General features: G+C 38.5%; 1 protein-coding gene across 1 annotated transcript; it reads left to right on the forward strand.

Annotated features, from left to right (window-relative positions):
* Nucleotides 1-12,199: 12,199 nt before the first annotated feature.
* LOC110603240 (zinc finger BED domain-containing protein RICESLEEPER 2-like) lies at nt 12,200-13,384 on the forward strand. Its single transcript, XM_021740942.1, has 2 exons — nt 12,200-13,114; nt 13,265-13,384. The coding sequence occupies exons 1-2, from the start codon at nt 12,200-12,202 to the stop codon at nt 13,382-13,384; spliced, it is 1,035 nt and encodes a 344-aa protein (XP_021596634.1).
* The last annotated feature ends 5,987 nt before the right edge of the window (nt 13,385-19,371 follow it).

Here is a 19,371-nt window from a genome sequence, read left to right on the forward strand (position 1 = left end):
TGCTGATTGTCTTCTTGGAGGGTGGGACACTGATCAGTGGGGTGTCCTACATATAAGCAGATCCCACATGGCACAGGAGGCTGGGGTGCTTGAGTCTGTTGGACTTGGCCTAGGGCGATCTTTTCCACAAGAGAAGTTAGTTTAGAAATTTGAGATTCAACAGAGGATGTACTTACCTCATAGATTCCTCTTTGCGTTTGCTCCTCTTCATCATATTGCTTAGACGAAGCTGCGAGATTGGATATCAGTTCCTTCATCTCTCTGGGTGTCTTGTCTAGGATAGATCCTCCACAGGCTACATTTATGAGTTTCCTTTCTGATGGAATCAATCCTCCATAGAAGAACTGAATGAGGGCTTTGTCTGACATATCATGTTGTGGACAACCTGTGCATAGTCTTTCAAACCTTTCCCAATAATCATATAAGTCCTCATTTTTTCTTTGCCTTATGCTAGTTATTTCTCTTATTATGCCAATTGATTTAGATGGTGGGAAGTATTTGTCCAAAAAGGCTTGGACCATATCATCCCAAGAAGTTATAGATCCAGGTGGCAAATAAAATAACCAATCCTTAGCATGGTCATCTAATGAAAAAGGGAAGGCTCTTAGTTTAACATGATCTTCAGAGATCCCTTGAGGTCTCATGGATGAGCAAATAATTTTAAATTCTTTTAAGTGCTTATGGGGATTTTCATTTTGCAAACCTCTAAATTTAGGGAGATGATGAATCAAACCTGATTTCAGTTCAAAGGGAACTGTAAGAGGTGGATAGGTGATGCAAAGTGGAGCATAATCACCTATAGGAGTTGCTAACTCCCTCATGGTTCTTTCCCTTTGTGCTTGTGGCCTATTTGCTGGATTTTCTTGGATTATTTGGCCTTGGACAGCATGTCCATCATGGGCAGCAGCTGGTGCTTGAGGTTCTGCCATTGGTGCACAATCTGGTTGCTGGAGTGAAGGAAGTTCGGCGGCCGAAGGTTGATGAGTTTCGGCGGCCGAATGTTGGGCAGAAGGTTCTGCGGTTGAGGCTTGCTTTCCTAGCCTTCTGATGGTGCGTTCAATTTCTGGATCAAAGGGCAGAGTGTCCCTATGTTCAGACCTGGTCATGAAAGAAAAATAAACAAACAAGTAAAATCAATTCCCCGGCAACGGCGCCAATTTTTGACAGGAGCGGTTGTCGAAGCCGGTCAAAAATAACCTTCTTGGTTACCTACAAATACAACTGTAGACAGTGGTGAAGGATCGTATCCACAGAGAATTGATTACCTATTTATTTATCTTAATCAAGACCAATCAAACCAATTGAAAGCACAAGTGAAAGCAAGTGATTGCAAATAGAACAAAAGTAAAGTGCAAGGAAAGTAAAAAGGGGGGTTTTGAGATGATTTGATTAACAACTAATGAAAGTAATTAAAACAGCAAGTAATAAAATAAAAGAGGAAATCAATAAGAGAAAGGTCTAGTTGAAGATATGGATCCACTTTGGTTGTTTGGGTTGATCATTGAAACATGGTTATCTTGATTAACTCAATAGGTTGGTTATGGGGGTGGAAGACGCTTCTCACCACCATGTCTTTCCTTATGAACAAATTGATTAGGGAACGTCCTCTAACCAATTACTAATCAACAAATTGCCAAGGAACGTCCTTGGGCCATAGGCATCAAAACAATTGCCAATTGCATGAAGAACAAGAAAGATCCAAACCCTAACTACTCAAACGCATGAGATGTTGCTAGATCATGCAATTTCTTGGTTTTTACACCAAGTGTTCTTAGATCAGAATATTTCCAGCTATTACGGACTAACAAATATCCTAATCAACAATCAATTAACTTTGCAATCAAGAATCAAGTGGCCAATTTGATCAAAACAACAAAGCAATCTTTATAATTAAGCATAATTGCATGAATATTGAATAAATCAAAAGCAAACACTTTATGTTCAGATCTCACAACCTTTTAAACAACCTTAGTTTCAACCAAACTTCAACTAGAAATAGGGTTTCAGCCACTCATGGCTGAACCAAAACAGAAAATAAAAGAAAAGAAGAAGAAAAGATGAAGAACTAAGGTGGAGGAGCCTTTGGAGAGCCTTGATCAATCCCTTGATGGAAGATGTTTTATTCTTGGTCTTCTTGAGGCCTTTAAATAGATCTTGAGAGGCTGCCTTTTTCCTTTTTAGTGTCCATGCATCTTTGAGTGATTGCCCCATAGTGCCCTTGAGTTTTCTTTGTGCATGTATGGAGTTGCAAGCCCTTTTTGGTCTTTTAATTGACATCCAAGGTGTGTCCAAGAAGATTTATGCACTAAAGAGGAAGGTGGAGCCTTGATTTGAATTTTGAATGAGCATAGCACTATGTAGGAAACATGTGATCTTCAAGATTTGGCTCATTAAATAGGGAAGAGCATGTTCGGGGGCAAGTTCGGCCGCCTAAGTTAAGTTTCGGGGGCAGGACTTTCGTCTCTGGAGCCAAGGTTCGGCGGCCGAAGGTGCCCCCGAAGGTGGGTGACTTTCGCCTCTGGACTGGACTTTAGGCCGCCGAAAGTGCCCCCGAAAGTGGGTGACTTTCGGCTTCCGAAAGTGCTTCCGAAGGTGCCCCCGAAAGTGGTTGAGTTTTGGCTTCCGAAAGTGCTTCCGAAGGTGCTTCCGAAAGTGGCTGTTTTTGGGCATTCTTTGGCACTTTTAAGAGCATTTTCTTCAAATTGTTTCTTCACACCTAATATTTGCAAAACATGATTAAAACCACAAAATTAGGTAGAATAGGTGCAAATAAACATCAATAAGATCATGAAAATATGGACTAAAATATGCTCTATCAGTAGCACTCCTTTTGATTTGGTCATAGCACATCCTATTTCTTTCATGTACTCATAAAGTAACATGATTAGCTTCTTCTCTTTCAGATGATGTGTGCCTCTAGCTCTTATGTTTGCATTTTTGAGATGATTGGGAAGCACTTTGAACTCCAATTCATGTTTCTCCATGGCTAGCTGCAATTTAGTACTGAATTCAGGCAAAACAAACTCTACCTTATCCGGAGGTTTGGGAAGGCATTGATCCGCATGGTCCTTTAGTTTAGGTGCTTGGAATACCATTTGTTCCTTGTGAGCGTGGGCTATTTGCGTTGGATCTATGGCTGAATTGGTTTCAGTTTGCTCCTTCTGCGCAAGATCTGACTGAAAGGGGTGACTGTCCTGCGGTTCAAGCTGAAGAGGCGTGCCTGAAATGCTTTCTGTCTGTGCAAGGTTGATTTGCGCACCAAGCTGAAGTGGTGCGATGGGAAGTGTTGCAAGACTGTCCTACGATCCAAGCTGAGGTGGTTCGGCTGGAGTTCCTTCTGACTACGCAAGATTGATCTGAATAGGTGCGATTGGCTCTTCCTTGTTTTGCGCATGGTTGCAGTCCACCTGTTGGGTGCAACAGTCAGTTTCTTTCAATTCTGGCTCTTTCTGGTTCTCTTCCCTGCAAAAATCATTGTTTAGCATATCATCTTGATCTGCATAAAAATTTTCTTGTCTCATACAATCAATGATATCTAAACTTTCAGCAAGTTCTGTTTGATCAGTTTATTTAGGCAAATAATTTTCTGGTTGTTTTTTTTCAGCACTTTGTTCTTGCACTTATGAACTTTCATCATCTGTCTCATCATCTTGAAACTCTTCCTCTTTTTCTCAACATGTTTGCATTTATTGAGGTGGCAAATTATTCCACCCGCTGTTGGAGGTTTTGTATAGAACTTGCCAATGTCTCCATCATCTTTTCAAGGTGTTGGTTGGAACTTGGAGGTTCTGATTGGGCTTGATATCCTTGATAATCCTAGTAGTTGTTAGCCTCTGCATAACTGAAGTCTGGATAGTCTCCCCAACCTGGATTATATGTATTATAGTAGGGGTCATGTCTTGGTTATTCGTAGAATCATCCATATGCATGTACTGGTTGGTCATTGAATCCTCCAAATGTATGTCTAGGCTGACTATTCCCATAAAGCATAGGACATTGATCAGTTGGGTGTCCTATATATGCATAGTTCCCATATGGCCTTGGTGGCTGAAATGCTTGAACCTGTTGAACTAGTCCTATGGCAAAATCTTTCATAAAAGATGTCAGTTCAGAAAGCTAAGAAGAAGTGGCATGTGTACTTACCTCATCCATGATTCAGATCTGCGATGGTGACTGTGCCTTTGGCGAGATGTTCGGCGGCCGAATGAGGATGAGGTTCGGCGGCCGAAGGTTGATGAAGTTCGGCGGCCAAATGTGTTGTAGAAGGTGCTCCTGCGCAAAAGTGGTCTTCACTTTTTTTTTTGTTCAGATCTGCGATTAGGTGTTCTTTGGGTAGCTGATCTGGTCCTGAAAGAAAAATAAATAAGTTAAATCAACTCCCCAGCAATGGTGCCAATTTTTGACTCTCGGTTGTTGAAACCGATCAAAAATAACCTTTCTGGTTATCAACAATTTACAACCGTAGATAGTGGTGAAAGGATCGAATCCACAGGGAATTAAAAACTTACCTATTTTCCTTATCAAGACCAAGAGAATAAACTGAAACAAAAATAAACTGAAAACAAAGTAAACTGAAACGAGATAAACTGAAAGCGAGATAAACTGAAAGCAAAATAAACGGAAAGCAAAATAAACTGAAAGCGAAATAAACTGAAATGAGATAAAACTGAAAACGAGATAAACTGAAAGCGGAATAAAAATAAATTGCAGTAAAAGTAAAATGGGGGGTTTGAGATTGATTTGATTAACAAACTACTGAGAGCAATTAAAATAAGCGAATAATAAAATAAAAGAGAAATAAATAATAAGAAAGCTCTAGTTGAAGAATTGGATCCACTTCAGTTGTTGGGATTGATCATTGATACTTAATTTCTTTTGATTGATTCAATAGATTAGTTATGGAGATGGAAGACGCTTCTCACTACTATGTCTCTCCTTATGATTAAACCAATTAGGGAATGTCTTCTAATTAATTACTAATTAACAAACTGCCAAGGAACGTCCTTGGGCCTTAGGCATCAAAACAATTATTAATTGCATGAAGAGAGAGAGAGATCCAATCCTAAGTACTCAAACGCATGAGATGTTGCTAGATCATACAATTTCCTTGGTTTTTACACCAAGTGTTCTTATTTTTGAATAATCCAAGCAATTACGGACTTAAATCACTCAAACTAACATATTATTACCTTGCAATCAAGAATCAATTGGCCATATTGATCAAAACAACAAAGCAATAATGGAATTAGGCATGAGATTGTATGAATATTGAATAATAAAAGATAAACAATGTTTGATCAAGTCTCCCAATCCATAAAATAACTAAAACATCACCTAATCTTCAACTAGAATAAAAGATTTCAGCCTCTCATGGCTGAAATAAAAATCAAAAATAAAAAGAAAAGAAGAAAGGTAGAAGAAGAGATGTGAATCCCGTAGGTGCCTCCAAGGGGGGCTTGAAAAGGCATGGGGAGTGACGCGGAACCCTATGGCACAAGCCTCAAACCCACACGCACAAGTAGATACGGAATCCAAAGATCTGATAAACCCACCTCCTATGGCACCCCAAACTTAGAGAAGCTGAAACACCAATGATCGAAGGATTTAGATGAGAATCCGACAAACGCCACAACGAATAGTTGATAAGTTAGCCAAGATTCCTGGTGCAATTGATGAAAGCAAATCCTCACTCTCACTCAAAGCAATACACGCCAAAGGCATGAGAAGAATTCTGAAATTTTGATTAAAAGCTGCCTCTTACAATCGTTTCTTATCCTTATATAGTAAGGAGAAAAACAAATAAAACCCTAAACACTCTTCTTGGGTCTGACTTAAACACCTAAGGCCCAAGCCCAATCACACACTAAAATAACACATAAGTATTAAAATATAAGCCCACAACATGGCCCAACACTCTAAAACTTAAAAGATAAAATATGGCCAGAATACAAGCCCAAACAAAACTAAAATAAAACAAGTGTTTAAATAATAAAATTAGCAAACCCATCATAACAAAGTTGAATCTTCACAAAAGCCTTACTTGATCTTCACTTTAGGCTTTCCTTTATGTAGTTTTAGCCCATAGGTTTGATTAGGCTCCCTCAGCCTATGATTGCAAGTGTTGCACCAAATCTGTCCCATATGAGTTAAAGCACGCCCCAAATATATATGGATTATATGAATATGATTTTGAACTACTCTTGGATCCATTGGAATGATATAAGTTTGTTCCACACCATGGTTAGAAATTTGTCCTATTGGATCCGTATCATTCCCTCTTTCTTTAGAAAAGATTCGACCTCGAATCTTGCTGATATTTATGTCAACAAGGAAAGCTTTAGGCACCCATGTATCTTCAAAGACCTCCTTTTGAATAGGTGGAAATAGTATAAAACTTTCATCATGGATGTTTTCATCAACAACCTGCACATCAAGAACAAATGAACTAGACATAAAAATATTAGTCATAGAAAGATCATGTGGATGTGACCCATTCTCCTCTACAACTTCCAAAACAGTCTTATTCACCTCCTCCACCTCATCAATCATGTGCTCCCCATGTCCACTATCATTCACAACCTCTTCTATAAGCTCATTAATGGAATTTTCAAGAACAACTACATTAGATGCATGCATTACAACTTCCTCTTCAATTTGAATCTCTATGGAAGTTGACATTGGAACTTTAGCCTCTTCTTTCTCCTTTTCTTTCTCCATCTTCCCTCCTTGAACTAGTCTTGATTCTTTTCCAGCCTCGTTACCCTCAAACTCACTCTTTTCTCTCATGTTTTCCACAGAACTCAAGCTCTCACTCACCTTTGTAGCCAAGGCCGAAGCCTCCCTCTCCCTCTCCAGCATTTTTATGTGATCGGCATATACCTCTTGAGGTGATAAAGGAGCGAGTATAAGCTTCTGTCCTTCATGAGTGAAGGAGTACTTGTTATTGAGCCCATCATGTTGCACCTTTCTATCATATTGCCACGGCCTACCCAACAATATATGGCTTGCCTGCATAGGTACCACATCGCACAAGATCTCATCCTTATACCTACCAATAGAAAATGGTATAACCACCTGGCGTGTAACTCTGACCTCACCACAATCGTTCAACCATTGCAATCTGTATGGCTTAGGGTGTTTAATAGAAGCCAAGCCCAATTTCTCCACCATATACACACTAGCCACATTTGCACAACTACCTCCATCAATAATGACAGTACACACTTTTCCATTAACCAAACACCTAGTGTGAAATATGTTTTCCCGTTGTTCCAGGCTTTCTTCCTTAACCTGCATATTCAGAGCACGCCTAGCAACAAGCATCTCACAATGTGCAGCAAGCAACACATTATTAACAAACACATCCGAATCATCACAGTCATTATTGCAATTATGAGTTCTTTGAGGTATTCTTGTAGAAGTGGACGCTGGTGAGATATTCTGATCTTTACTCATCCTACCTTGAATCAACAAAGAACAAAGAGAACTAGCAAATATTGTGTTAGAAAAGAAAGAACTCAAGTGTTTGCACACTTACCACTCTTTTGCTGATTCTTCAATTGCACTTCAGAAACTAAGGTCAACCAACTAACCACAAGGTGCGTTTAATGAAACAAAAAGAAAGAAAACCTAAAGAAAGAACGAAGCGCGCAAAAACTAGAAAGAAGACACTGACAATTTGGAAAGTAACACATGAACTAGGTTTTGTGCTACTTGAAAATATCACCTAGAGTATAGACCCAAGCAAACAATACTCCAGCAATGTCAAGGAAGCAAAAGCAAGTTTAAATCAAAAAAGAAACTTTGAATTCAAATAAAAACGAACCTGGACAAAAGTTTGAAATTAATTCACTTCAAAGCAAATTAAATATGGATCTAATTAAATCTACCCAAAAAGGAAAGTATCAAAACACTGCAAATAGAATCAGAAAAAAAAAATGTAAATTTCTCTCAGATCAGAGACATGGACGAAAATTCTGGTGTTAAAAGAAGGGATTGACATCAAATCAATGTAGATGCAATTGCCTTAAATGTGCACTTTAGGCAATAGGCAGAATTTCTTTTATCTCATAATCTGGATTCAACCCAATTCAAAATTCAAAATTCAAAATTAATTCCTATAATTTACTGCAATCAATTGAAATAGGTAAGGCAATATGGACGAAAAAAGAAGTATATCACAATTTCGGCCAGATCAAGATACATAAGGCAAAGGCGATTTTTTTTTTTTTTGGATTTCAATTTTTTTTTTTTTAGATTAATAATCAAGAAGGTGCAGCCATGGATACACAAGCTTTCACCGGATAGAACAAGGAAGAAAAGGAAAACTCAAAAACCCTAGATCCTAAGATAAATCAGAATTTACCTCACTTTGGCTCTGATACCAACTGACGCGGAACCCTATGGCACAAGCCTCAAACCCACACGCACAAGTAGATACGGAATCCAAAGATCTGATAAACCCACCTCCTATGGCACCCCAAACTTAGAGAAGCTGAAACACCAATGATCGAAGGATTTAGATGAGAATCCGACAAACGCCACAACGAATAGTTGATAAGTTAGCCAAGATTCCTGGTGCAATTGATGAAAGCAAATCCTCACTCTCACTCAAAGCAATACACGCCAAAGGCATGAGAAGAATTCTGAAATTTTGATTAAAAGCTGCCTCTTACAATCGTTTCTTATCCTTATATAGTAAGGAGAAAAACAAATAAAACCCTAAACACTCTTCTTGGGTCTGACTTAAACACCTAAGGCCCAAGCCCAATCACACACTAAAATAACACATAAGTATTAAAATATAAGCCCACAACATGGCCCAACACTCTAAAACTTAAAAGATAAAATATGGCCAGAATACAAGCCCAAACAAAACTAAAATAAAACAAGTGTTTAAATAATAAAATTAGCAAACCCATCATAACAAAGTTGAATCTTCACAAAAGCCTTACTTGATCTTCACTTTAGGCTTTCCTTTATGTAGTTTTAGCCCATAGGTTTGATTAGGCTCCCTCAGCCTATGATTGCAAGTGTTGCACCAAATCTGTCCCATATGAGTTAAAGCACGCCCCAAATATATATGGATTATATGAATATGATTTTGAACTACTCTTGGATCCATTGGAATGATATAAGTTTGTTCCACACCATGGTTAGAAATTTGTCCTATTGGATCCGTATCAGGGAGGCCCCTTATGTGTCTTTTTATACTTGAAAAGTGTTGCCCTAGATGATACTTGCTTCCTAATTAGTGAAGAGGCTGCCCAAGATGTCAAGAGGCTGCCCAAAAGACTTCAAGAGGTTGCCCAAAATGCCCTTGGTCCAAGATGTGCCATCCATGCACATGTGAGAAGGGAAAAAAGTGGGGTATGTGTTCAAGTACAAGGAGTGGGGCCTTTGGTCTTTACTTGCTGCCCAAGTTTCTTTAAGATGCTGCCCAAGGTGTCCAAGACTTGTCTTCACACTCTCCTTGCCGCCCATGCACTAATAGGGGAGAGCAGATTTCGGTTTAAACCGAAAAATCGAACCGAACCGATTAATTTCGATTTATCGGTTCGGTTAGTCAGAATGATCGGTTTGGTTCGGTTAATATATTTAAAATTATTCGATTTTCAGTTCGGTTAGGTTTAAACATGTTAAATAACCGATCAAACTGATCAAATTGATTTCGTGGCTAGGCCCAAGCCCATGCCCGAGCCCTCACCCGGGCCTCTCCTACCCAACCCAGCACCCCAACCCCCTCCATCCCTTTCTGCCCCAGGCGTTCAAGCTCCAATCTCCCGATTCTCTCCCCCCAGAACCCCTATTCTCCCAATTTCTCCCCCTGGCCTCTCCAGTCTCCACACTCTCATAGTCGAATCCCTAACAAATCAATCATCAAATCCCATTAATCTCTTTCTCTTTCACGTCGATCGTCAATCTCTTTCTCGTCGATCATCGACCGTCGACCATAAACCTCCTTCCCGTCGATTTGCTGAGTGTTGGCGCCGACCATCGACTGTTTGTCCTCTTTCAGTGTCCTCTTTCCCGTCGATCTGCTGAACAAAGTCACGAATCGCTCCCTATCTATCTCTTTCCCTCTCTCCCTATTGATTTGTTGAGTTTCACCGCTGACTGCCGACTGTCCTCTTTTAGTGATCTCTTCGGTTGGCTTATTAATTTGAGGTATGTCTGTCCTCCTCATTTTAAATGTAAAGTTTCTGTTTTTTTTTTTAATTCTTGTGTGGTGTTGTAAAATTAGGTTCAATGTATAAATTTTAAGCTTTTTCTGTAGGGGTTTAGCAACTTTAGTGGTTGGTGATTGAACTCTTTTATGATGCATGTGATTTTCATTTTTATTTTTATTTTCTGACAACCAATAATGCTTAAACCTCTGTGAGATTGAGAAGGTATTTTAATGGATCATGGATGCACCTTTTATGTTGTGTTTATGTGCAGCTTTGTGTTATAAGTTGTTTGGGTTCTTCATTTTGGTTGCTTTACATATGATTATCAATATATGGCAGATTAATATTAGTACCATAATATTGATAATAAGAAAATGTGGAAAGCTATTATTTCCAATTCTAGCCCGTCTAAACGTGGAAAGCTAGCCAAATATCAGTACCATAATTTGATAACTATAATACCATAATATTGATAATAAGAAAATGTGCAGGAAGATCATGCTTAATCTACTTGCAGCTTTGGATGTAATTTTGATAATAAGAAAATGAAAAAATCCACACTTGAAAATGAAGTAGCAATTAGTGTAAAAGAGAACTAAGCAGTTTAGAGGAAGCCAGTTATAACTAAAACAAATGAAACTCAGTTGAATATATCCATAAGCATCATATTTTGCATAGAGATCAATATTATGGATTAGATGGGTAGCACCAAACTTCTCTAATGATAGAATTTGGCATATGGATCAACTGCAAAAAAAGAGTAAGGAAATGAGGCAGCATTGTGGTAACTATAGATGACAAACTTAATTTACTGAGTTCTAATCTAATGCCCTCTTAAAGTTAAAAATTTTGACTTGTTTGCTTTTTATGCATTTAGCCAGATCCCTTTCAATCACTATCCATTATAGATGACAAACTTCATATTAATGTTAGCAAGAAATGTGATTCAACCATGATTCAACAGAATCATATGGTGGGTATGCTTAGTTGGAAGTGGTACCCAACAAGCTTCAGATTAGAACTCAACTTCTGAATCAAAATTAGCAATATAAAGCATTGCATCAACCCTCTTAAATGCAAAGGGAATATCAAGCACTGCTTTCAGAAACTTCTCAGCAGGACCAAGCTTAAATGGAAAGCTATTATTTCCACATTTAGACTGACTAGTTATCAAATTATCAAATTAATATTATTTCCAATTCCTTTTTTTATATTGTTATTAATTAAGCTTATGTCCAATTGAATATTATTGTTACTTTTTAGGTTTATTTCCACATTTAGACCGGCTAGTTATCAAATTATCAAATTAATATTATTTCCAATTCCTTTTTTTTATATTGTTATTAATTAAGCTCATGTCCAATTGAATATTGTTGTTACTTTTTAGGTGAATCATGGAGTCACAAAATGATCAGATGCTTCAAAATAGTACTAGTGATTCGAATCAAACTAGTACTGTTGCTTCAACAGAAATAACCACATCATCAAAAGCAAAGAGAAAACCAGTAAAGCCAAGGTCTGTAGTTTGGGATCACTTCACAAAATTCGTCAATAGTGAAGGTGAATTAAAAGGCAAATGTAACTATTACAAAAAGGAATTTTGTTGTGATCCAAAGAAAAACGGGACCACTGCACTTAGGAATCATCTTAATTCATGCAAAAAGCACCCACATTCCATTGAGACTAGACAAGCACAATTATCATTGCAAAAAAATGCAAGTGACAATGATGTGAATGATTTAGGCACTCTTACTACTTGGAAATATGATGAAAATGCAATTAGGAAGGCCCTTGTCCATATGATAATCATTGATGAATTGCCTTTTAGATTTGTAGAAGGGGAAGGTTTTAGAAGCTTCATGAGAGCAATTTGTCCAAGGTTTAGGATTCCCTCTCATTAGACAATTTCACGTGATTGTTATGATTTGTTTATTGGGGAGAGATCAAAATTGAGGTCTTTTTTTAAGAAAAATTATCAAAGAGTGAGTCTTACTACAGATACATGGACATCATTGCAATGCATTAATTACATGTGCATAACTGCTCACTTTATTGACAATGATTGGAAGTTGCATAAGAGAATCATTAGTTTTTGTCCCATTTCAAGTCATAAAGGTGAAGCACTAGGTAGAGCAATTGAGACTTGCTTGCTAGAGTGGGGGTTAGATAAAGTGTTCACTATTACAGTTGATAATGCTAGTTCTAATGATGTGGCCATATCTTATTTGAAAAAGAAGCTTGCTAATTGGGGCGTTAGTGTTGCTAACTCTACTTACTTGCATATGAGATGTATGGCACATATCATCAATTTAGTTGTCCAGGATGGCTTAAAAGATGTGAATGATTCAGTGATGAAAGTACGAGATGCAGTAAGATATATCAGGAGTTCTCCAGCTAGGTTGAAGAGATTTAAGGAGTGTGTGCTTCATGAAAAAATTGAAAGAAAATCTTCATTATGTTTAGATGTGCCAACTAGATGGAATTCAACGTATCTGATGTTGAATACAACTCAAAAATATGAAAGGGCATTTGAGAGGTACGAGTCACAAGATCCCATGTTTAAGATTGATATGGGAGAGAATGGCATACCTGACTATTATGATTGGACACAAGTTAGGAAGATGGCAGATATATTGGCTCATTTTTATGAGCTCACTTTGCGTATCTCGGGCTCTAGGTATGTCACATCAAACCTATTTTTCAGTGAGGTTAGTGACTTAGCCTTTATTTTAAACCAATGGATTAATAGCAATGATCTTCATATGAAATCTATGGGGGAAAGAATGAGGGTTAAATTTGACAAGTATTGGGGAGATGTGCACAAAATGAATAAAATTATCTATTTTGCTGTTGTTCTTGACCACCCTCGTGATAAATTTGAGTTTATGGAGTATTCTTTCTCCCAAATGTATGGTAAGGAGAAAGGTGTAGAGCTATTCAATAAGGTCAAGAGTTGTTTGTTTGAGTTGTTTAATGAATACAAAAAAAGTATCAACCTGATGTTGAGCAATTCAATGATAATAGTTCACAACAATTAAGTGGAAGTTGCACTACTACCGGTTCAATAAACCCTAAGCCTAAATTCGTATTTGAAGCATCACTACAAGAAGCAGAAGTTGGAGGAATCTGGTGGGTTTGATTCAAAAACAGAGTTAGAAGTGTATCTAAGTGAGGCAATTCAAGAGGAAAAGGAGGACTTTGATGTCATGAAATAGTGGAAAATAAATTCTGAAAGGTTTCCTATTTTAGGAAAAATGGCTAGAGATATATTAACAATTCTAGTTTCTGCAGTTGCCTCAGAGAGTGCTTTCAGTACTGGTGGAAGAGTGCTAGATTCCTTTAGGAGTTCTCTGACTCCTAAAATTGTTGAGGGTCTGATATGTGCGCAAGATTGGATTCGTCCATCAAATGTTCAAGTAAATGTTGAGAAAGATTTAGAGGAACTTGAAAAACTTGAAGAAGGTATGTTATATACATTTTCATATTTGTGTTAATTTCAATATTTTTATATATATATGTATATATTTATTTTGTTAGCTTATTATTATTTGTAGAATTACCGTCTGTTGGAATCACCTATGGTTTAGGTGGATCGTGCTCTACTCCTACTTCATAGATGTAAGATTAACTATTGAGAATTTAAATTTATTTGATGATAAGGAATCAATGTGATTTTTAAATTTTTTTTTTTGCAGATTTCAGTCTTTTAAATATGTTTCAACTCAACGTTTTGTGGGATCAGATTCAGATATGCTGTTGAAGGCGGTTATGGATTTAATATATTGTTAAAAGTTTTTTGTAAAATGATATTTTGTTGTGAATTTACTATTATGGATATTGTGGATTTAAATGTTGTGGCGAATTTATTATGTGTAATTTTGATTTTATACGTACTTTTAAATTTTATATGTATGTATATGAATTTTTTAAGTATTATCATTATGTATTCAGATAGATTTATGTAGAATATTTATTAAATTATTTTGTTGAAATTAGAAATGAAAAATTAAAAAAAAATTGCAGATTTCGGTTTGAACCGAACCGAACTGATTTTTATCGGTTCGATTCGGTTCGATTATATTTTCAAAATCGATTTTTTCGGTTTTTAAAATTTTAATAGTTCGGTTTTCGGTTTTACCGAACCGACCGATTGCACAGCCCTATGCACTAATAAGGAAGGCAGAGCCTCCTTTGCAATTTGGATTTTGAATGTGCAAGGCATGAGGTGGCAAGCATGTGATCTTTGGATTTGGCTTCCTTGATAAGCTGGATTTTGAAATTCAAAATTTGAATATGAATCTTGAAGATTTGAAATTCAAAATACTTTCCTTATTTGGCTCTTCATTTATGGCAACTTAAGACTTGGCTTCTTGAATAAGGAAAAGGCTACTTGGAGATTTGAAATTTGAATTTCAAATTGCTTTGGCTGAATGTTCTTTCCTTCTTTGCCACTTTCCTTATTTAGCTTCACTTGAATTCAACTTGGCAGGCTTGCACTCTTTTGCTCCAATTAAGACAGTTTTAGGGGGATTTTCTCCAAAATGTCCTTTTACACCATTTTCTGCAAAATAATATCAAAAGCACTAAATTAAGCAGAAATCATGTAAATAATCATCAATAATATCAAGATAAAATGGACTAATTTATGCTCTATCAGTTTCCCGCTTTTTTGTCGTTTTATGCTGCAAAAATCTATTTAGGCGACTGTTTGGGCAAACAGCCGGCCAAACAGTTAGTTATGTGCTGTCTGCTTTTCTGTCTCTGCTCTGCGAGAATTTTTTGGACAACTGTTTGGGCAAACAGCTGGCCAAACAACAAGTCTACACTACTCTTTATCCTTCTCAGTTTCTGCTGTAAACTTGGTTTGGGCAGTTGTTTGGGTAAATTGATCTTAGCACACCAAAGCTTGATTTCTTGGCTTTTTCTTCCATTTACTTGAGCAGCTTCTTTGGCCTAAAAATACCCAAAAGATGGTTTGGCCGAAGTTGTTTGGCCAAACTACCCTCAAGGAATGGCCAAGGAAGCTGCCCAAGTGAATGGAAGAAAAAGCCAAGAAGTCAAGTTTTGGTTTACCAAGATCAATTTGCCCAAACAATTGCCCAAACCAAGTTTACAGTAGAAACTGAGAAGGATAAAGAGTAGTGCAGACTTGTTGTTTGGCCAGCTGTTTTCCCAAACAGTTGCCCAAACAATTCTCACAGAGCAGAGACAGAAAAGCAGATAGCACAGAACTAACTATTTGGCTGGCTGTTTGCCTAAACAGTCGTCCAAACAGATTTTGCAGCAGAATTGTGCAGAAACGCGGGAAACCCATAATTTCAAATTTTCAGAAGTTTATCCTATCTCAAACACTTCAAGACACATAAGCAGCATACCAGGCACCTCAGCAATAGTATTCCGCCCCAACAAGGAGTCCAAAACACAAAAAAAACACAATTGCAAAGAGAATTAAAGTCCAAATTGGAAAAGAATTCTATCTAATCAAGGGCTAATCTAGGGCTCCCCATTCAGCTATAAATAGACAGCCTTCCAGCAGCCAAGAGATGACTGATTTTCAGAGATCATCACCCTCAGCAGTTCGCCGCAGCACCAGCAACCGCCTAGTCGGCCGATTTGCTTCTTCTTGCTTTCTTTCTTTATTTTTGATGATAGTTTCAGCCATGAGTGGTTGAAACCTTATTTTCTAGTTGAAAATTAGGTGAAATTTCAGTTTGTTAATGGATTGGGAGATCTGAACCTATCATGTTCATCTTTTATTTATCAATATTTATGCAATTTCATGCTTAATTCTATTGTTACCTTGTTGTTTAGATCAATAGGGCCCATTGATTCTTGATTGCAAAGTGATAATTTGTTAGTTTGGGTAGTTTAAGTCCGTAATTGCTTAAATTATTCAAACACAAGTAACTCTTGGTATAAAAAGTAAAGAGATTGCATAATCTAGTTCAAGATCACCATACGTTTGGTTAGCTAGAATTGGGTTTCTATTTCTTAATGCAATTAACAGTTGTATGAATCAAAAGCCCCAAGAACGTTCCTTGGCAACTTGTTAATTAGTGATTAATTAGTGAACATTTCCTAATTAATCTATGCTTAAGGAGGGATATGGAGGTGAGGAGCGTCTTCCACCCCTATAACTAATTTATTGAGCCAAATAAAAGAACCTAAGTGTCAATGATCAAACCCAACAACTGAAATGGATCCAATACTTCAACTAGACTCTCCTAATTATTGAATTTCATTTACTTTATTATTTGCTTTACGTTATTACTTTTAATTCTATTTTAGTTCATTAAACTTCAAAACCCCCATTTTACTTTTATTTTCAGTTTATTTACTTGGTCATTGATAGAAGAATAGGTAAGTATCAATTCCTAGTGGATATGATCCTTTTACCACTATCTACAATTGTAAAATTGTGGATAATCAAAAAGGCTATTTTTGACCAGCCTTGACAACCGCACAGTCAATGACCGGTCTCGGAAAATGACCACCGGTACTAAAAACCAGCTGAAATGGAGAAACCCTTAGTGAGGTAGGTGAACGGTCTCGAAAAATGACCACCGGCACTCCAAAATCGGCTGAGAGGGAGAAGACCCTAGTGAGGTGGGTGATCGGTCTCAGAATATGACCACCGACACCAAAAAACTGGCTGAGGAGAAGAAGACCCCAGTGAGGTGGGTGACCGGTCTCGGAATATGACCACCGGCACCAAAAAACCGGCTGAGGGGAAGAATACCCCAGTGAGGTGGGTGACCGGTCTCGGAATATGACCACCAGCACCAAAAAATCGGCTGAGGGGAAGAAGACCTCAATGAGGTGGGTGATCGGACTCGAAATATGACCGCTGATACTAAAAAACCGGCTGAAGGAAAGAAGACCCCAGTGAGGTGGGTGACCGATCTTGAAACATGACCGTCGGCACCATAAAACCGGCTGGGGAAAAAGAAAATCAGCACAAGAAAAATGACATTAAACAAAGGCCACGAGCCTCTCAAGGGAAAATTGAGCAATAAACAGCCGACCTAAAACAAGACCTCGGCTCAAGTACGACGCAGCAAAAAACAAAAACCAAATCCAAAAAAAAAGAGTTCGGAATGCCCATGAACAATGGGTAAAAACTCGATCCTGACATCACTTAAAGGATCAGAACGAAGAACTACACATCGTGAGCTCAAATCTGACCTCATTAAAGGATATGAATCTCAACAAAATCAGAAAGACCTAAATCGAAATTAATTAAAAGGCTAGACCTAGAGGAAAAAGAGGTCCCAATACCATAAAAACGAGCTCAGCCCACTTAAAGGCCTTGGGCAAATGTGGAGTAAAACAAGAAAACCTGCCTAAATGAGCTCACAGGCTGAACATGCGAAAGATAGCCTAAGTATAATGTAACCGAGCTCACAGCCCGAACAAGCGCACAGGCTGAACACGCAAAAAATAACCTAAATATAATATAGCCGAGCTCACAGCCGAAACGAGTTCATAGGCTAAACATACAAAAAAGACTAAGTATAGTGCAAATGAGCTCTCAACCTAAGTAAGGCTCACAATCTAAATACATAAAAATATCCTAAGTATGTTAAAATGAGTAAGCCAATGAGTTGGCAGGACTCGCTGGCCGTATGTACAGAAATAACATAAGTAAATGGGATTAAGCAAGCTAAGAGGCTTGGCCGAACTCATAGGATGAAAATTGCTTAAATCCCAAAGGGGCACAAACGTAAATAAACCAAGATCGAAGAGGCCGCTAGCTCAGAAAAAATGCAGGAACTACACATCCCGAAATTGTTTAAGTAGGTGAGCAGAATACATATTAAAGTTAAGATTTACGAGAATTTGGTCCAGCTAGATTCACAAGCAATACATACAAAACAATTTAAATATAGAGTGATAAAGAAAACAGACACGAGTAAATCAAAGAAAATATAAACTTTATTAATTATTCGATTGGGTTATAAAAGTAGCTGGGGAGGGGGAACCTGAACTAACTAAGTCATTTAAGGGTTTATCTACGGTATCCTCTCCCTCAGGTCCAGGGGGCAAGCGAGGAGCACCTTTGGGCAAAGGGTTATCGTCCTCTCTATAGCGCACCTTCTCACCATTAGAATCCACTTTTGGAGCTCGTAGGTCTGCCAACGGAGTGGAGGGGGCATCCCTAGCCGACTTTAAGCCCTAGTTGTAGCCTGAGGCGAACATTTGGAAGGCCTCCTTATATATAGCTTCCTTCATCTCTATAGAGGCCTTATACTCCTACAGTCGCGCCTCACAACCTCGATGAATTATATCTTTAAGCTCGGAAGAGTCTTTATACTCCTGAAGGTGCTCCTCTCAGGCCTGCTAGACCCTATCCTTTGTGGCTCGGGCATCCTTCAACAAAGCAGAACATCTCTCCTCCAGAGCACTGACCTCTTGGCGGAGTTGTTGTTGCTGAAGGCGAGACTCCTCCATTGCCAAGGCCATGCCTTTCAGGTCCTCGACACGTTTATTAAGCTCTTGTTGGAGGATAGCAGCATGAGCTAAAGCCTCATTGCACTAAGCCCTAGCCTCATCATGCTGGAGGTAGGACTCCTCCAAAGCAGACAACTGCGCCAAGGCTTCGTCTCACTGAGACTCCACCACAGAAGCCCATTCAAAAGCCCTACCGATCTCGTCCCTCATATCTCCTAGCCATTTGGTGAGGTCCTCGATCTGATTTTGAAGCTCAATGATATTCCCGCGGGCCTCACCAATAGCCATAATGTTCTCCTCACGACGCTCTTCGGCGATGCATTGATCCATCGAGCTCTGGAGGGACTGATCTTGAGCATCGATCTCCATGAACACACCCAACGCCTATCAAGGAAAGGCAGCAAACAAAGTTACGAAGAGACTAAAAAATAGAAACACGTTTAAGGAAAGCAGATGACTTACCATGAGGAGCATTTCTCTCAAGCTATCTCCTAGGTCCTCTCGAGATTGCGAATGGAAGGCCGCCTACTATTTAGTAGAGCAGACTAGATGGTTGGCGAGAGTAAGGAAGTGGGGATCAGAGACATCGGAGACCCTCCCCCAAACATCTTCTCACGCAGCATCTCAGCCACAAAAGCCGCCATAAACTCGGGAGTCACCTCGGCAGTGTTGAGGGACTCGTTGTCAGGGGCAAAAGATAGAAGCTCCACAACCCTTTTCCCTTTAGCAGCGGGAGGGGGAGGTGCAGTCT

This window comes from Manihot esculenta, chromosome 16 (assembly GCF_001659605.2).
Source record: "Manihot esculenta cultivar AM560-2 chromosome 16, M.esculenta_v8, whole genome shotgun sequence".
NCBI lineage: Eukaryota > Viridiplantae > Streptophyta > Magnoliopsida > Malpighiales > Euphorbiaceae > Manihot > Manihot esculenta.